This window comes from Drosophila santomea, chromosome 3L (genome assembly GCF_016746245.2).
Source record: "Drosophila santomea strain STO CAGO 1482 chromosome 3L, Prin_Dsan_1.1, whole genome shotgun sequence".
NCBI lineage: Eukaryota > Metazoa > Arthropoda > Insecta > Diptera > Drosophilidae > Drosophila > Drosophila santomea.
In genome coordinates this window covers 13,143,486-13,165,427 of record NC_053018.2, presented here as the reverse complement: position 1 = coordinate 13,165,427, position 21,942 = coordinate 13,143,486, and the positions used below count along the sequence as shown (strand labels likewise).

General features: G+C 39.9%; 4 protein-coding genes across 5 annotated transcripts; 3 read left to right on the top strand and 1 right to left on the bottom strand.

Moving 5' to 3' along the window:
- Nucleotides 1–277: 277 nt before the first annotated feature.
- LOC120449873 lies at nucleotides 278–2,631 on the top strand. Its single transcript, XM_039632536.1, has 4 exons — nucleotides 278–835; nucleotides 902–2,337; nucleotides 2,389–2,421; nucleotides 2,489–2,631. Exons 1-4 carry the CDS (start codon nucleotides 328–330, stop codon nucleotides 2,561–2,563), a joined length of 2,052 nt encoding a protein of 683 aa, XP_039488470.1. The 5' UTR covers nucleotides 278–327; the 3' UTR covers nucleotides 2,564–2,631.
- A 4,759-nt stretch (nucleotides 2,632–7,390) lies between these two features.
- Nucleotides 7,391–8,586, bottom strand: LOC120448427. 2 transcript variants are annotated; one of them, XM_039630430.1, is made up of 3 exons: nucleotides 8,332–8,586; nucleotides 8,136–8,254; nucleotides 7,391–8,082 (listed from the first exon to the last, which is right to left on the bottom strand). In XM_039630430.1, exons 1-3 carry the CDS (start codon nucleotides 8,337–8,339, stop codon nucleotides 7,406–7,408), a joined length of 804 nt encoding a protein of 267 aa, XP_039486364.1. In that variant the 5' UTR covers nucleotides 8,340–8,586; the 3' UTR covers nucleotides 7,391–7,405. The 2 variants fall into 2 exon arrangements, with proteins under 2 accessions (XP_039486364.1, XP_039486363.1); XM_039630429.1 differs by having other exon boundaries at nucleotides 8,136–8,586.
- A 4,009-nt stretch (nucleotides 8,587–12,595) lies between these two features.
- LOC120448604 lies at nucleotides 12,596–13,431 on the top strand. Its single transcript, XM_039630707.2, has one exon. It carries the CDS (start codon nucleotides 12,694–12,696, stop codon nucleotides 13,342–13,344), a length of 651 nt encoding a protein of 216 aa, XP_039486641.1. The 5' UTR covers nucleotides 12,596–12,693; the 3' UTR covers nucleotides 13,345–13,431.
- Nucleotides 13,432–13,820: 389 nt separating this feature from the next.
- On the top strand, nucleotides 13,821–14,368 carry LOC120449418. The gene is made up of 2 exons (XM_039631876.1): nucleotides 13,821–14,284; nucleotides 14,343–14,368. The coding sequence occupies exons 1-2, from the start codon at nucleotides 13,822–13,824 to the stop codon at nucleotides 14,360–14,362; spliced, it is 483 nt and encodes a 160-aa protein (XP_039487810.1). The 5' UTR covers nucleotide 13,821; the 3' UTR covers nucleotides 14,363–14,368.
- The last annotated feature ends 7,574 nt before the right edge of the window (nucleotides 14,369–21,942 follow it).

Sequence of the window (21,942 nt, the reverse complement as noted above, 5' to 3'; positions counted from 1 at the left end):
ACAAGTATACAACCGATGCTTGATAAAGAAATACCCTGTTTTGAATATTGTCAATAATACTAGTAATAATAATAAATCTCATAGTTATAACTACGCAGCTAGAAGTACATAAAAAATAAATAACAGGGGTTTCTTATGAAATGAGTTTAGACCGAAGTTATCAGATGTTATCAGAAAATATCAGGCAGTCTTAGCCACCCCGAGAGTATAGGGTAAATGATTATTGCCCATCCACTGAATACGTTTCAGAGCTAAACCCCAGTGCTTTAGGGTTCTCCTCAAAGACAGTTCGTATCGGACGTGCCCCAGTGAACTTGTTTCCATAAAATGGAAAACGAAAAGACTATATTGGGCATGAGTCATTATAATCTCTTTCGTGTACTCGACATTCTAAAGCAAAACTGCGAAATACAGAATGCCAATGAATCTTTGGCCTCCATCAAATACGCAGATATCTTTAATTTTGCTGTCACTTGCAAGAAATTTCGGCGAATCGTTTGGGACTGGGATAAATCGATGTACCACCAACTGGAGATCGATCTGCTGTTTATTGTTCCTCACAAAACAATCAATGTTGCGTTTGCGGAGATTCATAAATCTCTGGAGGGAGCCACTAGGCAAAAAAGAGAACAGTACATGGACATTTATATTAAGGCCTTGATGGGGAATCCCCTACTTCACAAAATTACACTGATCTATAACACTCCGGACTTTCACAGCGATCACTCGAGTGTATTTGAAGAAATTGTAATGGCACTGCATGGCAAAGCCAAGCGCATAACGTTGGATTCGGCTAGAATGCCGAAAATCAAGGAGATAATTGTTGATATAGCAGGCAAATGGAATTCTTGTCTACATGTACACAAATATATTTTTCTATAACAACAATTTTTCGTTGCAGATCGCAAAATAAGTGACCTTTATCTCTTTCGAAATATTTCCAAGCTCAGCCTAACTGCATCTTTTAAAATGTCTGACCTCAAGGAATTTTGCCGTTTAAACCCTACATTGGTAACCTTGGAAGTGAATCAAAGTCACTTTTCTGACTACGGAAAGCTAACTCAAATCGTTCCCCACTGCCCAAATTTAAAGCAATTGAAATTTCTAGTGAATGATGGTTTAAGGGATAATGATTACGTCGAGCTATCTCTTTTAAATAAGCTTCAAAAATTAGAAATGGTCGGCATGATTCCAAAGGTTCATTTTCTGCTGCCTGAAAATAATAAAGAAATATGGCAGGAAGAACAGTCCAGTGTGTCAACTTTAAGGGCATCCACTTCCATTCTTAACCTCCTTAGAGCTTTTGGCGAAAAGAAAAAGTCTGCACTAATTCAGATGAGCATAGGTTTTGACATTGATGATGAAATGGCACAGGCTATTGTGAATGTAAAAGGACTACGAATGTTGGAGTGCGGGTTCTGTGATCCCAAGAGCATTAGGCATATGGTACGACACCCAACACTTAACCGATTAAGCATACTCAGTAGGGGTCCATTAGATACCGATTATTATGCAGCTTTGCTAGAAAAACATGTCACTGTTTCAAATTTGGACTCAAAAATGTATTTAAACGCTCGAGGGTATCTATATATTCAGACAGAGAATGCGCACATTTTTCGGCGTGCTAACTATGAACCGTTTTTGAAACTGAATAACCTTAAAAATCTAAATGTGCCTGTTGATATGATCGTATCTATGGAATCCACATTGCTGCAGTTCTTGGAGCTAGGTGTATGCATAAGAAGTCAAGCATGCGAAATAGTCCTGGATCCTCAGAAGCGGAAACTTCATGTGATCTACGAAATTGGCTACTACAAAGATGTTAATTTTTCAATGCCAACGAATCTGCGCTGCTTTGAGTTTATCTCTATATATATGCCAACAACTCGCCTTATTCAACAACTATCCACACACAACATAGAAACATTGCAGGAATTATATATCGGATATCCTGGCAGAGATTCCGATGTTGACTACCTTAACAAGGACGTAGCCGAAGCTTTGTCAACCCTTAAGTGCTTAAGAACAATCACATGTGGATTTGAGAAATTGATTTACATTCTCCCAATGGCTCGCCTAAACGAACTAGAGAATATTGACGTGTTATCGGAACACCACCCCAAGAATGTTAACTTTTCGCGATGCCTAGACCCCCTTTTAAGGAACTGTCCCAAGCTAAGCTCCTTTAAAATAAAAGTTCCTGTAGATGGAATAACCAAAAAGCTTTTAAAAAGTCTTGAAAATGTGGTGCTTATAAGCAGAGTTAAGCAAGATATTCAAGAGGATTTAGATATTCACATTGTCTGGATTAAAAAGCCACATGATATATTTAACAAGGTTTGTATACGAAGAATTGCACAGATCCACACTAAAGTTATTCGATTTCAGAAAAGAGCCGTTAACAATTTAACTAACAAACAGGTCGGTATGCAAACCACCGCAGTAAAGATGTTATACCAAATAATATTGTGTAATTGTATAATTGCAGCTTAAACTTATTACAAGGCCACTTGAACGTATAAAGTTGACAGTTGAACGTATTGAGAGTGACGATATTTTTTAAAATATTGTCGAGATGCTGGGCAATTCTTTTCGTTTTATTTATGGACATACATACAAATAATTTGTAAATTCCTTTGTATTACTTGCAAGTCATAAATTTTCCTAAGAGCAAACTAAGCACACTCGTACGACAATTAAATAAATTCAATTTGCACCTGCCGACAACATTACTGTATTTCAACCCACACAGGCAGGCATTTTCTCTGACACACCGGAAGGACAAGCATTTACTTTACAAGTAAGTTTGCATTTTGATTAAACTCAACAAGCTTTCCGCTGCTGGAAATAATTTGTACTGCGTTCTCGCAGTTCTCCCACTCCCCATCGCCCACCTGAATGACAGGTGTTTATTTTCCGAAAATGCAATTGAGCGAAATTTCATGATGCAGGCATTTTGTCAGCTGGGCTGCGGCTTAAGGTATAATTAAATAATGACACTTGGGGATATCGAATGTTGCGCCTGAGCAGGGACGCCGAACTTTTGGGTATTTCATTTACCTAAAGCCGATGGAAATGAGCAAGTAGAAAATGAAAATATTTGTAATATTTCGGGATTTGGGGCCCGTGATTGGCAAGGTTTTGCAATTGCTATTTTTAAGCCAGATACAAATTGGAATCGACGTTTAATAGACAACAGCTGGCACTTGCTGCTGTGTGTGTTTGTGTGCGTGTGCGTGTGCGTGTGCGTGTGTTGTGGTGTTGAAAGAGCATGGGTCATTCTCGAATGCAATGCAAATTGCGTATACGCAGTGTGTGATGCGAGTGGCGATGTGCAAACTAAGCACCGAACAGCCTCTGTTTTATTTACGCACTGAAAACTCGTTGAAAACACACAGGCACCGAGGCATTGCGGCATCGCTGGAGAGAGACAATGAATGTTTAATAATTTAGCCCGAATGCATTAGTGGCCGAGTTCTGTCGTCCTTTCGTCCTGTCGCACAGACACACGGACAAAAGGACAAGCGACGCCACACATTGGCATAATTTGTCAGATGTCGAGCAATTTTGTGAGACTGCTGCTAATTAAATATGCCAGCACATACACGTAAATAGACATTGCGAGCAAATCGGCACTCAAAGTAGTTGAGTGCCATGCAAATAGCCAATTCCAGACACAACTTGGCCAATCGGTTCGGTTCGAAAGCCAATCCTATTGCCAACCTCTGAGGCCGGGCCAATGCAAACAATGGTCCAGAAAACACAAAGAACTCTCCAATCAGCCAGTTCACTTCGGTCCACTCTTAATCAGTGAATGTCAACGGATGCCGAGGCACTCATCTGCAAAACCAGATCCTTGTGGCATTTTCGTTTGCGATTAATTCAGGTCTGGCATTAAATACACACTTATGTATGTGTTTGTTCTATTTTCAGTCTTATTAGCCACATACTTTGCTTTCTCAAAGTGTTGAAACTGTTCCGGGAATAAATCCATTTATCCATTTTGCTGTTCTTCCCTTGCAAGTCAGCCCAACTGATATTTAAATTGGTAACCGAAACCCGGTCATACATTGCATTCTCATCTCCGGCCCGGATAATCTTTATTGTTTCACAGTTCAGTGACACAAATTTGCAATTGCAATTGAATGAATTCTTACATTTCGAGTGCGGGTTTTCCATTCACACACACAGCGATAAGAGTGGCGGACGAAAAAGTGCTGGAATATATTAATATTGATGAAAAAGGCAGAAACAGAAAGTCTGGTCAAAAAATGTATCTACTTTTACGGCACGCTCTCAAAAGCCCGTTGCGCATTTATTTTAATCAAGGATGCGGAGGTCAATGCATTGCGACATGTTTGATTAAGGCATACGTTGAAGGTTTATTAAAATACATTATACAAAAGAGCAGCGCTAATTATGCATTTAAAGCGAAAAAGTATCATCCCTCAAGCCAAGCATAAATATTTGTGCACTTAATTACAAAATGCATTTCCAGGAATTATGAACTCGTATTTATCGGTTCGCTGACTTTGGGCATCAATTCATCCGTTGAAGTCGGCAAGTGAACTTTATTTGGGTTAATAATTTAAAATTGTGAAAGCGAAAATATGGTGTAAAATGTGAACTGATATTGGCAAATTTGTCACATTTTTTCACTCATATTTATTTTTCAATGTAAGCTTTCAAGCGTTGCAGTTAATACATTTACTAAATTAACTTTTTGCTGAGTAAAATCCCTATGGGAATGCCATAAATAAATCATAACTGGAACATTAATTTGGGTCACATTTGTTAATTCCTGATGTTTTGTGTTTTTTAATTTGTTGCTTATACTTGAGATGCTTTAACTACTGTTTAGCCAAATAGGGGAAACTCTATACATCCTGTTCCGTGGCGACGGTATATTTATTACGGAGAACCCTTCTGGCCAGATTCAATTAAACAGTTCGCTCCGGGTCCAATTGGCCATTCCGATACCCGCCCTGCCAATTATGTACCTTTCTGTGCATCCAATTAGCCATTTTGTGCGGGTCTCGAGGGCTCGAGGGGTCCATCAAATACACCTGAAACTGCGAAACAGCTTCTGAAACTTCAAACCGCCACTTTGAGCGAGTGGAGGTCCTTTAGCCGTAAACCAATTATTCGGGGTCCCAGAAGGATGCCTCGTGTCGCCGTTGTCAATTAATTGGATTATTTATGTGTATTTTGATGGCAACAAAACGCAATCACTTTGCACGCGTGTCAAAATCTTCGGTCCCCGGGAAATTTGCGACGCAAATCTGTCATACCTACATTGCCTGCCACATTAATTTCTTGTTTTCTCACAAGTATTCATGCAAAGTTAATGGTTTGAAAAAGCTCCTACATTTTATGTTTTCCTTCTCCAAATAGGTCAACTAATTTGGAAACAGATGTTAAATGCATCGGCGAACAAGGCCATTGAGTTAATGAGAGACATTAAATCATTTTTTCTGCACTCATATTAATGTTCAACATAAATTCAGTGCACGCAATGACTTTTTAATTAGCGAAAACATGTGGTGAAAAAATCGTTCTAAATAAATGTGATAAATAGGATAGTTATAATATCTGCAAAAAATAAAACATTACAAAATGCAAAGCAACATTAAACAGCTTTAGGGGCTTATTAAAATTAATTTGGTTTTAGAGAATTGTTTTAAATCATACAAATTGAAATGAATTCAGATTGAGTTGTATACAAGTATTTTAAATTGTTGTTCTTTTTATTATAAATAGAGAGAGCAAGCTGTTTGAGACAAGAAAACTTTTGGTATAACTCAGTCGACTTTTACCCTATTTGCGAGCCACCCGCTTCCAAAGCCAGTAGATGGAAGTCAATCATTGAATGCAAAGCTCTGTTTCTGGTTATTGCTGCGAAATGTCCTTTGGCAAGTGCACTTCCTTGCAAAATATCTGAGATGTCTGCTACCGGCAAACTACGAGCCCTTCAACAATGACATTAAGAACTACCATCACCATCATGTTGAGGAGGCAGAGGCCTTAGGATGTCAAGGGGCAGACAGGATGTGGATGGGCGTTTAGCTTGACAAAAACCCCTGGTTACAAGCGGATGCGACACTGATGGCTTTGTGTTCGATAAATGTCAACAAGCTGAGCAAGTTTTAATTGAAACACTTCACCAAGTTCTGCAGTTTGGCATCGAAAATTTGCACGACATTTTAAAATGTTTCGAAATATCCAATTACGAAATAGTCTGATGGAGCAATGCACCATGTCAGACTAGTTCAAGTGTCAACAAGCCAAGACAATTTTGCCAAAAACTTTGAGACTTCTTCCGAAGGGCATTGCAAGTTAAGACTGTTAAGAGTGATAAGGTCACACGGTTTTGTTTGGACCTTTGTCAAACAATGCAATTACTTTCTAAAGTTCTCAAACGGCAGGAACAAGGCAATCAATTTTCTACACTTGTATAACAATTAATTATGTTATATGCATGGCCATACAGCTCGATTCAAAGAGAAAATGGTTGTATTAGTAAAGTTTGTATTTCTCTCAGAAATCTGAGACAGCGAATTTTAACAACAACTTTTGCCATTTTTGAGGAAACTTAAACTTAAACTTGGGGAAAATTAAACTCTCAAACAAAATCACAGAATAGAGTTGAAGTAACATGATGCGCTGTAGTTCGTCATAAATATAATACTTTAACCGAGCACACGTCATGGAAATCTGAAATAGAAACAATAATTTCCGCCGCCACCCCCATTTTCAGCGCCAAAACACAAAGGCCGCTTCCGGTCCGCCAACTTGTTCTTCTTCTCGCATCCCACTTCCGCCACACTTGACGTACTTCCGTCTCCGACTGTTGCCATTTCATTTACCCTGTCTGCCCCTGTCTATCCGCAATCAGGGTTTGTTTGTCCTGCGTCCTGGTTACTGTCACTGCAAAATGAGAGGAAAGTCAGCGACATCGCAGCCTGCACAACAGGTGCCATCATTTCGCTTTTTGTCCTTATTTGCCCATTCTAAGAGTGCTTTCTAATTATAAATTGTTTTTAGCTTTAAGTGAAAAATTATGCCAAATTGTTTCTGACACATTTCATTAACAGTTCGGAGTTTCGCATAATTGGAAATGCCTCTCCTACCCCCAATAATGCTTTTACTTTCAACTTTTTTCGGCTTCAAGCCCCGCAGGCGGTTTCATTCAAATGAGTAGGTAAAATTTAAATAAACAATTTACTCTTAAGAGTTTTTTTTTTGTCGGATGTGCTTTAATTTTCATTTCTGGAAAAGTAGGTCGATAAGCTAAGCAAGCCAATTTCTTTAGCATTTCTAGCAAATATGGTTATTGATTGAGTTTAAATGGCAAAAAACAACACTTAAATTATTATATACTTTTATATATTTTATTTATATTTTTTTATAATGTTAATAGATCAATGGCTGTTACAGAAAGCAACCTCAGATTATTGCTGGCTGAGGCTTTTGCTTTAAAATCATTTAACGTATCTGTATCATGCCATCCGTGAATTAATAGATGAAACGTATTTTTTGACTCATTCTGTTTTAATACTTCAGACGCTTTATTGACGAAGTCAGGATTTATATTGCAGTCGAAGAGTCGTAAAAACCGGAGATCTTTGCACTGCCGTATTACTTCCAGATATGTGGCAGATATATCTATATGATGAAGGTACGTTATTCGCAAGCTCTGCAAAGAGGTGAGTGACGTTAGATATATGACCAGTTTAGGGTTATTAAAACTGCAATCCAGGTCCCTTAATGATTTTATATTGGCGAGCGACTGTGCCTCGTAGTTGGCTGTGATTTGTCCCTTGACTCGAAGGACTCTTAATGTTTGCTTGCTGGCCAGGAAATCGAAAATCGTCGTCAGAGATGTTCTTTGATTTCTATAGCAGACCAGCAATGGTGACTCAGTGGATCGATCTATATAGAAGCTCAGTTCTTGTAGCTCAGGCAAAAAAGTCAGTATATTCCGTAGACTTGAACTGCTCACTTCCTTCGATATGTGTAAAATTCTTAGTGCAGTCAGAGATCGGCAATTTTGCAGTAATATTTTTCCAACGTTGTCGTGCCCTGTACAAAAAATTAAATACCCGCAGAGGAAATGTCGATATTTTAACACTTACGTAGAATGCATATATGCAGTTGCTTTACATTTGGTAATTCGTGAATGGCCCTCAATAAGAGTTTGGTGATCGGGTGAGGATATATCTGCCTTATCTTGATGGACTCCAAATTTTTCATGCTTCGGATCAGGTTATAGAATTTTGAAAAAGCATCATTCCTTTTATTTTTAGAGTAATTGTCATTAAATGAACTAACCAGATCATCGGCGAATATGTTTAGTGATTTAACACTTTCTGAAACAAGACTTAGCAATGTTAACTCCCAAGGTTCAACATCACCAACCAAATAATAATTAGCGTATCCACGTCGTGACCAGCCATGAAAAACATTCCTGAATCTCGAACATGTGTGGGCGAAACTTATTCGTGCTTTTACTTCAGTAAACTCCAATATTCTCTCTATGCAATAATCGTTAAGTTGCAAAATTCTGAGTTCATCCATTGCGAGCAAGCAGCAATAAGTGACTAAACGAAAAGTTTACAGAACATTGCTTAAAGTGCAAATGCAAGATAAGATAAACGATAACAGAAAAACAAGTGCATTCGTAATGTAACTGCATTGTGACTGATACTGTGTCAAATAAATTTATGAAATCATTCTTAGCTCCTTCCGATTTCAGTATTAATTGCAACTCACTTTACTTGCACTATTCAGTGTTGAGACACGAGAAACTAGCGTGTTGTAAAATGGTTACAACTGGTTTTCGAATTTAAATGTTTAATATCTACACTTAACAGGCATTTTAAAATTCTATAAATATTAAAAAATATCAACAGGCCAGGACACACAAACAAGCTCTCACCTGGCTCTCACCAGCATTAACTTTTATTGGCACGGCACTACTACTGACCTACTTTATTTAACACCGAGGAGGCTCGGCACACACACACCAGCACAGCAACACACATACACATACTCACACACCTGCTGACGGGCCACACGCATAAGAAACATATGAGGAAAGAGCGGAAAAGCCGGGCTCAGCGGGCGTACTTTGATCTATGGCCTGACTCCCAGGCATTTTCCTTTTCCCTCAACTTTTCTGCTCAAGTCCCCGCCATCCGCAGCCGTTCAACAATTCGCCGAGAAGCAGCAAGTAATTTCTTTGCGTTGCTCGTTAATTAAATTAACACAGCACGCGGTCGCAGCAGCGACCAGAATGCAGGTAAACCAAACCCATCGGCGATTCAATATCATGTCCTCGTCTTTACAAGGCAAGGCGATACCCTCTACTTCTTCAGAGCTACAGAGTAGAATGAATTCTGTGAAAGCTAAATCGCGAACGGCGATTTATATCAGTTAGAGAAGACGTTTGAAATACAATTCATATTTTTTTAAATATTTCAGATTTATTAAACATTTTATTTTGTTTTTTATATTTACTTATATTTAAGTAATGCTTTTGTAATTGCTAGCTTGTGGTTCTAATCAATTAATTACAATTAACCAACATTTGTTTTCCAAAATGGCAAGTCCAGGTGAAAGCATAAAAATATGTATTTCAGGTACGAAGTATTTTGTTTCACTTTACAATTTGTAGTTTTAAAATATTTAGAAATTAGCAAAGAGTCATCGAGAATACTTCCTTCCACGTGTTTCACACTTTTCAACGATTCTAGTATACCCTTTTCATCTTCAGTCTTTTATGCCACAGATAAGAATCGCAACTCGCATCAGGGCCATGATTTGACTTACTTAACCCGAGGCACGATTAAAAGCTAAACGACAGCCCGCAAGGCGCATTGTAAATCAAACTTTATGGCCCGGGACAAATATTATATTTCGCATAATTCCATCGATGAATATATGTCACGGAGCCACCCAGAAGAGCGGGGGGTGTGGCGAAACAGTTTTAAATAATTCAAAGCCGCAGCCGAACAGCCTCCAGATGCCCAGGGGCATCAGAGTACGCACGGCAATGGAAGTGGAGTATCCTGTGGATACATGTGTACGGGATGGCATTGGATAATAGTGTCTTGCAGTCAAAGTGCGTGTATGCAAGGAATTATCAAGTGTTGTCAACACAGCACTCACACACACACACGCACACACACGACGACATCGGTCCTTCGGTAAAGGACCTCCGGCCATGGGGAGCTTATGTAAAGTGAAAGTGTGCGCGGGCGTGTCATAAGTGTGGAATAGACCCACAGCCACCCATAACCACCCATAACCAAACCAAGTTCACTCCGCCAATCCTCCGGCCATCCAGCCAAACACTCTTGTTTGTGCGATTGTCTGTGCGACAATAAACGAACTTACACATGCGAGAAATGCGTCGGGCAAAGAAAACGACCGGAAAGGCATACATAAATAAGTTTCCGGATTAAGCCCACTCCACCCACGTTGCCATTTCCTTGGGCGGACATCCCCGCCGCCAGTTGGTGCAATAAAACCGAAATGGAACCGGGCAGCGGCACTACGAATGAGCCAATCTGAACTTATATTTGGCAGATTTTCATCGCGCACATGAAAGACAGATGTGCGTTCATACGGATTATAGGCGTATGACCAAAGACATTGGAATAACAAGATCCATGTAGGAATTATCACACAGTTATTCGAATGTCTTTGGTATGACCATCTGTAGCATACCCATTTAAAGTGTTAAAAAAACAAACAATATTCTGTAAGTGAGCGCAAAAGATTTCTAAAACATACCATTTCTCAAGTGTACTATACTTGCATTTAGAGAAATTAATAATTGAACTACTATATCAAATTAGTTTTTAAAGATTTAAGAGTTCTTGGAAAAAAACCCACAGGTTTATCTGATATTAAATGGGTTATGCAATTTTTATGGTACATCTGATGGCATTACGTAATGCCTAAATTCCAAAAAGCCTTTTACTTCAGCATATTTGGACATAAAGCATTTTGTGACATGACGGTTAACGCAGTTTCTTTTCAGCTTGTTTATTGCTTCGCCAAAAAGATATTTCATTTTTATTCGGCCCAGCACGTGGTTCACATTCGCATTCTATATTCAAGAGTCTCAACAAATTACTTGAACCCTTTTCATGGCCCCTTGGTTGGCCCAAAAGGCTTTAAGTCATTTGTCAAAAAGCGCAAAAGCGGCCTTCAAGAAAACAGAGGCAGCCCGGTGTCACTTTCACACTTTCTTACTTATGCAAATGTCCTCATCTCATTTGCGCAGCAGAGACAACACAAACGGATAAAGAAAGGATAAAACATATACAATATCAGAGGTCCTGCCCTGCGGCTGGGACTGACTACTACTACCAACACATCGCCTGTCATCTTTTCGCACATTAGGCCTACTTTATTTCTTGGCCCTGCGTCTGATTAAATTACACACATTTTTGGACAAGGAGACAACCGATGACAGACCATTGAAGCGCAAACTTACATCAATCCTTGGGGGTAAGTAAAAATCAAGAACATCTTATGCTATCGAGCACCTGAAAAGCAAGATGGCACGATGCTAAATTCATTCATTTTTTATTCGTGGTAAACAGTAAACATAATGAACATACCATCTCAAATACATGGCATAAGGATAAAGTACGCAGAATGTTCTCTCATTTAACCAGCTGAATTTAATGCTACCAATTTGCGTCAACTTTCCCGAAAGTAACCAATAAAAAAGGAAGACAAAGAAAAAGACTTCGAACCGACTATCAGCGATGTACCAGAAACCAATAGCCCGAACATTTCCCCTAATTGTATCAGCCGGCAAATTTATGACCTTAACTATTAAATGTTCCAGACGAAGCTCCTCCACTTCTGATAGTTTATGACCGAAGCTCGGTAAAAAAAATAGGAGAGGACAGGATATCTGCAAGGACATGGCTACCACGATTACTAAAGGTGAGGGTTCAGCCAGCGTAGCATTTTATAAGAATTTCAATTATAAGTATTTTATAATGGCTTATGCGTAGCCACGACTGCAGGGCATTTTAGTTCATACAGCTGCTATCTTATCTTATCGGAGGTGATTAAATAAACTGTTAGGTTAATCAAAGGAAATGGTTATTCATAGTTTCGGAAATAGTTCTAACACATTAAGGTAACCCACTTTGGTTCGAAAAACAAAATCTTCTGCAACAGATTCAAATGCGAAATAATTCTGAATGTGGCAAAAAAGTAGCATCCTTGTTATTGCTGAAAGCGCTGCAATCGCAGCTCCCAACTATTACACAAAATATACATCGTTTAACTGAAATCGGAGGACTAAAGGAATTGGAGGTGAAAATCAAGCTTATTATAGAAGAAGAACTACGGAAGCTTGTTGACTCTAGCGATTTGGTTACTTTTGAAGATCTAGAAGGGGATATGGCGATTGATTCCGATGTTCAAAGTATTATTATTCTTGTCCAGCTGACATATCTCAAGGACATCTTGGGAATTTCTAAGTATACGAATATAAAGAACAGCCTTGCTATACAAAATTACAAGTTTGAAGTCGATTTTGATATTCGGCTTTAGCAATTCCACAGCTATTTCCACGAGAAACTTATCAATCTTTGCTGATAGCTCAAAATAAAAAGTAAACTATATAAAATTGATATGCTTGTGTGATATGTGCGAAAAGCTATGACAAGTTTTCAAATTCGATTGATTTCTGACAAAAATGTGGTCCTCGTGGACGCCCTACATCACGAGTCGGAGATCTTTGTACCGCAGTTGCACCAAAATGACATCGTGCTGTGGAACATAATACGGAATCGTCGGCCGAATCCGAAACTCCAGTTTTGTGAAGAGTCGATCCATGGTCAGGACAACGGTCAGGTGGTTCTCCAGCGCCCACTGATCCAGGCTCGGATAACAACGGCGACGGCTGGTCTGGCTCCCTGGGCGGCGTCCACTGATGGCGGTGCATTCAGAAGAGTTGCGGACGAAGGTTCGCGGTGTCCACAGTTCTCCCTCAAGCTCATCTCGAATGGCAGCGTGGTGCTCGTGGAATGTAATGTCCACGAATCGGAGATCTTTCTACCGCAAATTTGCGGCCAGTACATGGCCATGAAACGCATCACCGGCCATGAACTTGTACTGCCATCCCAACCCATGATGCCGGCCATCCAACCAGCTAAGACCAACTGTCTACGGCTTCAATCGACTCGCTTCTTCTCGAAAACTACCAACTTGGATAGTCAGGCAAAAAAGCGGAGAAAGCGTAAGAGTCAGGAGCAAGCCCACCATTCTGGAGCTGGGGATCAACCGGTGTCGAAGTCCGTGAAACGATGAATCGAAACTAATTGTCTAAATTGTAATATGAGTGTGTTTGTCGAAAATAAAATGGTAAATACCAAACCAAACCAAACCAATACCAAACCAAACTGTGTGAGAATCGAAATCAAGAAATATAATCAACCTGTTTATTTTATTAGTAATGATAAGTACATATATGTAGTACTGATAGCTAGTTAAGAACAGCTTTTCCAGCTAACCGATCCATCCGCTTGATGGCGCCAGTCGAAACAAAGCTTTCCACTTTCGAATCAGCTGATGAAGCTTTATTTTTCCTTACCAAACAATCATTGTCATAGGTCAGTTGCCAATATACCCGGCAAAACAGGTTGTCTGGCCAATTGCTGACTAGAACGTATCTAATCTGTGGGAAAACAACAATATTACTCATAACATACAGTACCGACGTGTCTTGGGGTTGGGATTGATCAGAATGGGGATTTTTATTTCAGTTTTGTTTCGACTGTTTTCGAAATGGGTCTCGCAAATATAGAAGAGCTCTATGACGACTGTCTGTACCATATATTTGATTTTTTGCCCACTGAAGATCGCATTATTTTCGCCCAAGTATGCCATAGATTTCGTCAGCTTTTCATAAATCAATGTGCTGCTAAATACCGTGTTTATACCCTCGATAAAGACAGTTCCCGACTTGAGCTGATACAATTTTGTATTTGTCGCGAGGCGGTCGAGTCCTTGACCATTGATCTGGATCACTTTGATACGGCCAGATGTTATAGAACCTATGGATGCGTAACTCCAGAAAACTGTTTTCAAATTCTATGCCAAACTTTGGCCGGAATGATAAGGCTAGAGCATTTGGTAGTCAAGCAGGAATCGATGCTAGTTACACCCATTGAAAAGCCGTTCGATCAAATATTGACTGCCGTCAGACATTTACCGAAGCTCAGAAGATTGGGAATTCGTGCTAGAGACGGTAAGATAAAATATTACTTTCAAATGAGTCGAATTCCGAAAACACATTTTTCTAACAGCTAATTTTCTAATAACATAGACTGCAGCTTGGACCGCCTAAGCCAACTTTGCCATCTCGAACACCTGCAGATCCTCGTCCCGAAAATTTCACTCTCTACTCTGGTGAAATGTTGCAAGTCCAGTGGCAATCTTCGCAGTCTGCATCTGGGCTATGCCTGCATTCAGAAGAATTTGAGCTACATAGTGCCGCACTGCAAGAACTTGGAGGTGCTCAAGTTCGGCATGCCCGCGAATTCTTCAGAGTACTTGCAACTGGCTGGGCTACCGAAGCTCCGGGAACTATCGTACTTCGGGATTCGCAGAAGCGGCTCCTTTGAGCCACTACTATCAGCACTGGCTGCCAAATCGCAGTTGACACATCTGTCCATCGACGGAGGGAGTCTTACTCTGCAGGAGACATGCCAGTTGGTCCGCATCCAGAGCTTAAGGCACTTCAAGGGCTTTTGCTCAACGAGTGACTGTGTGGAGATGCTGGGTTGTCTTGCCAATCTGGAGGAGCTCTGCCTCTCGATGTTCTGCCCAACGGATGTTTCCAATAATCTTCTGCCAATCATTGCAAAATGCAAAGATCTGAAACTCCTTCGAATTGCAGGGGGCAATGTCAATGCAAAGTCCTTAAAAGATGCTATAAGCCTTAGGAAATCTGAACCAGTTGTGTTAGTAGTTGAAAAATAGATCAAAAAGTTGCAGATATACTACACTACCTTTGTTACACATACTCAGACAGCAACTAACCAATTTTAAAGCGTTTTAGGTAGTTAAAAACTCATTTTATCGAATTAGAGATTAAAAAGTGCAATTTAAGTGCATGGAAACGCTTTCGTTAAAAGTTGTAATTTGGCGTTATACAAGATAATACATATACTATTCCTTGGGCTGAGCCTAATTTTGTCGAGATCTGGAACACTTTGCCGCTCAAAGAACTTTAAAAGTATGTCGCGAATTTCGCATACTCAAGTGCCAAAGCAAGAATATGATATGAGTGTCTCAAAAATAGTTGTGCAAGTTGTTCGCCCTTCTGGGAGAATGATGAAAAATGCACTTTGTAATTCTCGTAGCTCGTCAGCGTGGCACATGCAACGTCGCCCATTCGTCGCCCGGCACTTATAAATGTCACATTAGAGTCTCATTCTCGGGGAGAGGGGAGGCGAGTGGAGGGGGGGGACTACAGCTCGTTATACTTCCGCCCCCCTCAGGCGGGAATGGGCGTGGCTCTGCCTGAATTTGTACTTTCTGTTGCCGTAATATGAGTTTATATTCCAGTCACATACACATTATTCGTGAGATTTCGTGTTCGTAAAATGGCAACACTTGACCCAAAGAACTGCTGGCTAATGTGGATCATTTTGAAGTCCACCGGGATCCGCTAAGTTTTTTCAATTTATAACAAGTATTCAGAAGCTGGAGAGTTGATTTAAATAATATTTATTTATTTACATATGTATGTACTCCGTTTCACTTGAAAGCCGTTTTCCCTAAATTACATTTTTCCTCTGTAAAACATTCACAAAAAATTATTTGTGTAATCTTACGGCAGATGATCATAATATTTTGAATGTATATTAACTTACTATTACAATTAGTTTTAAGCTCAGAAAATTTGTAACACTAGGAAATGGGATCTTCTCATTGCAGCAATAACCGATCCAATAAAGTTATGTCAATGGAAACTTTGATTTCTATGTTTAAAATGAGAATCAATGTATACAGCTCGAACTGCTGGCCTTTAAATATCCATCTTGAATTCGCGTGAATAATTCAACTGTTGCTTTCACCCTTTTCAGTGAAATATCCATATCCCTGGCATCAGTTAAACCCTTTTTGTTTGCTGTCTCCTGACAGAGCATTTAACAAGAGCGGGCCATAAATCTTTTCTGGCTAGCAGTCGCCACCTATAGACTGTGCCAAATAGATTGAAATACATTTTCGCTTTTATGTTTCTGGGCTTTCAGGATTCAGTATTCAGTATTCAGAACTCAGGACTCTGGATTTTATTCATTTTACAAGGACTTCATTGAGAATTAAAGTCTGCTCCAGAGGGGATTTGGCGCTATCAGAAGTCCTTGTCTGGCCGGCAATTTGTCAGCCAGGCGATAATCTGGCGGAGTGAGGAAGTGAATGTTGAAGTCCCAGACATTGTATTCGCTTTATATACAATGCGTGGTCCTTAAAGTGCTCTAATGACCGACATTGTATGGTGTTTGTTGGGCCCAACAAACCGGTGCTTTCACTTCCTATATCCGTGCCTCACGATTGCGCCGACAAACGTATCCATTCCGATTCTCCTTCGTGAGCCCTTCAATTCAATTGATTTCCAGTAACGAAAGCGATAAAATTGGAGGGCGCAGCACCGTTCCCACATCCTATATAGATTTATATATATTGTTTGCTTATATGTGGCTTGGCCTACAGTAAAGACCCATTCGCATTGTTGCGTGGAGATTTATCATTGATTGCACTCGTACGAACGCCTTGAGGCCATAAAGTTTACACTTCAAGTGTCTCGGGCAAATGCTTTTCCTATTTTGTCACTGCGGAAACCCAAAAGCCCAGAGTCCCCCCATTCCACCAATCAAAATGTGCCCAGTTCATTGAACTGCAAAGTGTAAATCATTTGGGGCTGGCTTTAAAATTCCTTTCTGTGCCCACTGAATTATCAGATGAATGGCATTTTATTGGCGCACATTTTTGGGTTAATCCGATTGCCAGCAACAAACAAATCAATTACATATATTTGATTAATTTTCCGTTATTAACTGGGTTGTGCAAACAGATTTAGTAATTCATGAAATTTAATCAATTACAATGTACACTCGAAGAATTGAGGTTCGGCCTTCGCTGTTTTTTTTGAGATTGTAAATTGAAAAAATGTTATTGTAAGACCTTCATTACGGAAGGAAAGAGTTTTTCTATAGAAAAACTTATTCTTGAAAACTGTATATGCTTGAATTCTTTAAAGTCCAATTCTAGGCTTACTTGAAGCTATCACAAATTTTAATATATACCCTCTTGTGGAGTTGAGGAGCTTCGTCATTTCTCTGATTCAAATGCAGATTACCTAGAGCCCACAAGCCTTAAACTTATCCACTGGCAGGAGCACAGCACAGCCATGAAACTGAATGATAACAATTTGGTTTGCATGGCAAAGTCGTTTCGAAGCCAAAAGCGCTTGTTACCTCTCGTTTCGTTGCTCGTTTCGACGTCTTGCAGCACGCTTGCTCGCTTTTGGTAATTCTTTTACCGCATTTTTGTGGCCCACATGGCTGCAGCATGTAGACTGCATCCCGCAACCGCACACCATCATGCCAATTGTGGCCAAGACGGCAGGGCCTTTTGGGCGGGCCAGAAAGATGATAAAAAGAGCAGCAGCGAATGCTCCTCGAACACGGAAGCAGAACTGAGTGTTAACCCATTTTGCTGGCCGTTGTTGTTCTGCGGCTTGTTAAATATTTTAACAGCCAGGGTTTTACACATTTTTCTAGAGGACTTTCTTCGTGCCACTTGATTGCCCGCAATCAATTCATTTGCAAAGCACATTTCAAGGCGACGTGTACTCGTATATAAGTAAATATGTATAAAACAATGCTGTTTGCCAGAAACTAAACAAATAAGGTTTTGAAAAATGCACAAGTCTGGAAAGTGTTTCGCTTTTATTCAGTTCCCTTTGCGTAATTAGCATCACACTTTAAGCAAATGCATAAACTTTCAGGTGACTTCACACTTCCGAGGACAATGGCAAACCCTTTGAACTCACCTGGCGACGACAGCAAAATAAGGACGAAATTGTCGTTGCTTTTTACGGTTAGGGTTATGAAATGTTCTTAGATGGAGGTATGTGTGCATAAATATTCGCACACATTCAAATTGAGGCTGTGAGCCCCTCTCTGTGTGTGGCCTGGCATCTAATGGTTTTATGCCTTTATGTCAGAAACCAATTTATTTGCCCATCCCCTTCCGGTTCCTGCGCCACATCCTGATCCTCTGGCGTCTTTCGGTCGAGTGGACCAACCTTTAAAGTCAAGTCATAAACAGTAGAATAATAGAAGATTAGGGGAAGGGAGCTCAGAGCCTTCGAACATTGTGGGTCCTGTGATGGGAACTAAAAGTGTAGAGTATATGCCACTTAAAATTTAATATATGAATTTTTTATATTGAATTCCTGAACTATAAATTAGCTTGTGCAGACAGGAACTATTACTTATTTTGGCCAACTGCTTATAACAAACAACCTAATAATGATTCTAGAGAACAAGATTTAAAGAAACTTTGAAAGAGCTACAAATATAATTATAAAGGTCCTATGACTAAAATGAGAAATTTTGCCTTCTTCCCACAAAGTGTGTCACTTCGAATTGGATGCAATAAGGAAAGCCAAAGGTACTGCTCCAATTTGGCGCAATTGTGACTGGAGTTCTGGTCTTGTAATCGGAATGGAAATTAGATCTCGGGTTGGCCAGTTAGTGGTGGGACATAATGCGAGCAGCTAACAAGTTTCGGATTCGGATTATGGGAAGGACTGGGCCCAGTCCCATTAATCAAACACCTCAATCAGGAGGGACTGCCTGGCCGCACTTCAGCAGTACTCAAAATTCAATTTCGCAACCACAACGGTGTTGGTAGATGCGGATGCGGACGCGGATACGGCTGGGATTTGGCATTTGGTGGGGATGTACGGGGATGGAGACGTTGATGACCTCATTAGCTTCAAGTTGCGGATGATGACTTGTTACGAAGGACCCTGACTTGGCCATTTTCCACTCACTTGCAGTTGCAGTCGACGAGCGGAGCGAAGGATCCCATCCACGTCAAGCCACACACTTTAGCCTACTTAACGACTTTGTTAGCCATAAATTCCGCTGGCCAACAATAAGGATATTGGATGTCAACGTTGTCTTGTCTTGCTCGGTACATTCTCCACAGTAATTTCCAGTAAAATGAAACGAAATTTCCTCTTCCACGCTGCGCTTTTCATTCTACATTCTTTGCATTCTCCAATTTTCATATTTTCCTCTTATTTCATTTGAATTGTGTGCACGTATTTTATTCACTTCAGCTTGTTGTTTCGCTTTTTATGCAAGGCATAAATGGAAACTGGTCAAAGTCAACGAAATTGTTGCTCAAATTGAGGATATCCAAATCCAATTTAAGCGCGGACTGCACTTAAAGATAGACCTTAAAGAAAGCAAGAAGCGTTATGTCTTTTAGATGCAATAAATATGCTAAATGGAATGCCATTTATTTATTTTTGAATTAATCTGACATAAACATAGCCGCCATCATCGCATTTCGATTAAAGAAACAAGGGCGGTCGAAGGATCTTCAATTTTCAATATAAATCAAATCGTTTACAGCTTCCTGTAGGTCCTGTTGGTTGTGTAGGTCCTGTGTTCCCATTCCCAATCCCATTGGCCCTTACGCACATGTAAATAAACCCGAAAGGCAGGGGAACATTCTCATTGTTTGTTTATTTCCATGTGCCCCTGCATGCGTGGCGAAGGATTTGCTGTAAGTTCGGGTCAGGTCCGTAGCTCAATCTATATGTAAGTTATATATAGGGTGTGTATGTATATAGTTTATCGCCAGGACGGAAGGAAGCAGGACCCACAGCGGGAAATAAATTCAGGCGGTAGCAGGAAATTATTTATATTATATTTTTTATGTATTCTGCACAGTTTGTTTTTTTATCATTTTATTTGATACATTTCAGTTGGTTTTATAATACGTTTTTTTTTTTTTGTTTTGCTTGCTTGCCAAATATTTAATATGCATTTTAATCAAAATAAAAAAGAAGCCCACTGGAACTGGCCTCCAACCAAGAGGTGGCGATATTAAAATACACACAGAGGCCGAGCGAAAACCAAAATATAAATTATAATTTCCGCTGGCCGCCACGGAACACAACATATCCTTCTGGCAGCAGCAATGACATAAAAAAGAATCCCGACAACATCTGCACGAAGTGCGTTCAATTATTCGACTTTTTTCGCTCGGTCGTTGGTATCCTTGCTGCTGCTCCTTTTAGCCACTGACCTCACAATTTCGATGGAGCAGATAAACTTTCATCAAGTCGGCGAAAGAAACCAGAAAAACAAGGCAAACAACAACAAAGCAATTTGTTGTATTCCTCGTTTTTGTAAACAATTTTAAGGCAAATGTTATGGCCACTAAGGAAAGTCGTCTGGACTTCGGACCTTGCACTGCACTCCATTTCATGTCCTTAAGCGGTATACAATTGCTACAAGTGCTTTGCAGCTAGCCAAACAGAAAAAGAAACATTTAATTTCCAGGGAATGTGAGCCAAGTAGAAAGTTTTGTTGTTTCTGGTAGGGGGAATTCATTTGCATAGAAATCAGTTTTTAATTGGTTACTTTTTTTACGTATTTCCTTGATATTTCAATTTATTTTCGTTCCACAGATTATGAAAACTTTTGTTGTATGAGTTTTTACAAACTCAATTTAATTAATGTCACAGAAGCTTGTTTCAGAGTTCGTTTTGATTATATAGACTTTTCATGTCATTTGATTTTGTGCTGAGCTATCTGTTCTAAAAAAAACGAATTGTGATATCTTTTTAGTTACATTATATTACATATTATATTAAAGCTAACAAAGCAAATATTTTTAGTTACGTTATATTACATATTATATTAAAACTAACAAAGCTAATCTTTTAAGTTACATTATATTACATATTATATTAAATCAAACAAAGCTAATATGCTTTTATTAAGCCCTCAGGCATGCGATACTTCTCATTAATTCTTCCGCCTCGTTTTCTTGAAACTCCAACAAGAAATTTCCAAACTCCGTGTGCCCCATTTGATGATTACTGTCCAACAGTCTGTGAGGGATACTTGAGCAAATATTGCTTACCGCACAAGCTAGCATAAAAACATAATTTCGGCTTGCCCCTTTCCAAACCCGAACACACCGACACCGAGCTAAGCGAGCGGAAAACGGAAAATCGGAAAACTGGAAAAGCGGTGGGGAGCTGGCGAGTGGAGAAGTGGAAAGTGCGCTTCAAATCAGCAAATGGAAATGTATCGAAAGCACTGAATGGAGGGGGCAAATATTCATGATAATGCCAAGGACACAGCTCAACGACGGGAAATGCCATGAAAAAGCCAGCGCAAAATTTAAGAAAATTCTTCACGACAGCCATTTTATGTGCGTTTCGTTGTTTGTATTCCCGTGTGTGTGTGTGTGTGTGTGTGTGTGTATGCGTGGCCCAGAAGAAAAAGGATTAAATCAATGTTGTGGAACAAATTGTGTTTTGTGAACGGCATGAAGGTAATGCAGCCGAGCCGTATTTGATATCCCCATTTCTTCCAGCGATTTTGCGCCCTCGCCAACAAGGCAATCGCATAACGAGGGTATGGCCTTTCCCCATTCGAGGCCCCCACGTGGGCGTGGCCACGCCCCCGACATGACCACACACGATGTCCCATTTGATTTTGATGGCGTGAAGCCCACACGAGCGTTAATAATCTGAACACACACACACACACACGAAACTGGCACATATGGCTGTTAAAGGAATGGGCAAGGACGACTCCTTCATGGAAATTAGCTTGTTAGGCTAACAAAATCTGAAGACGT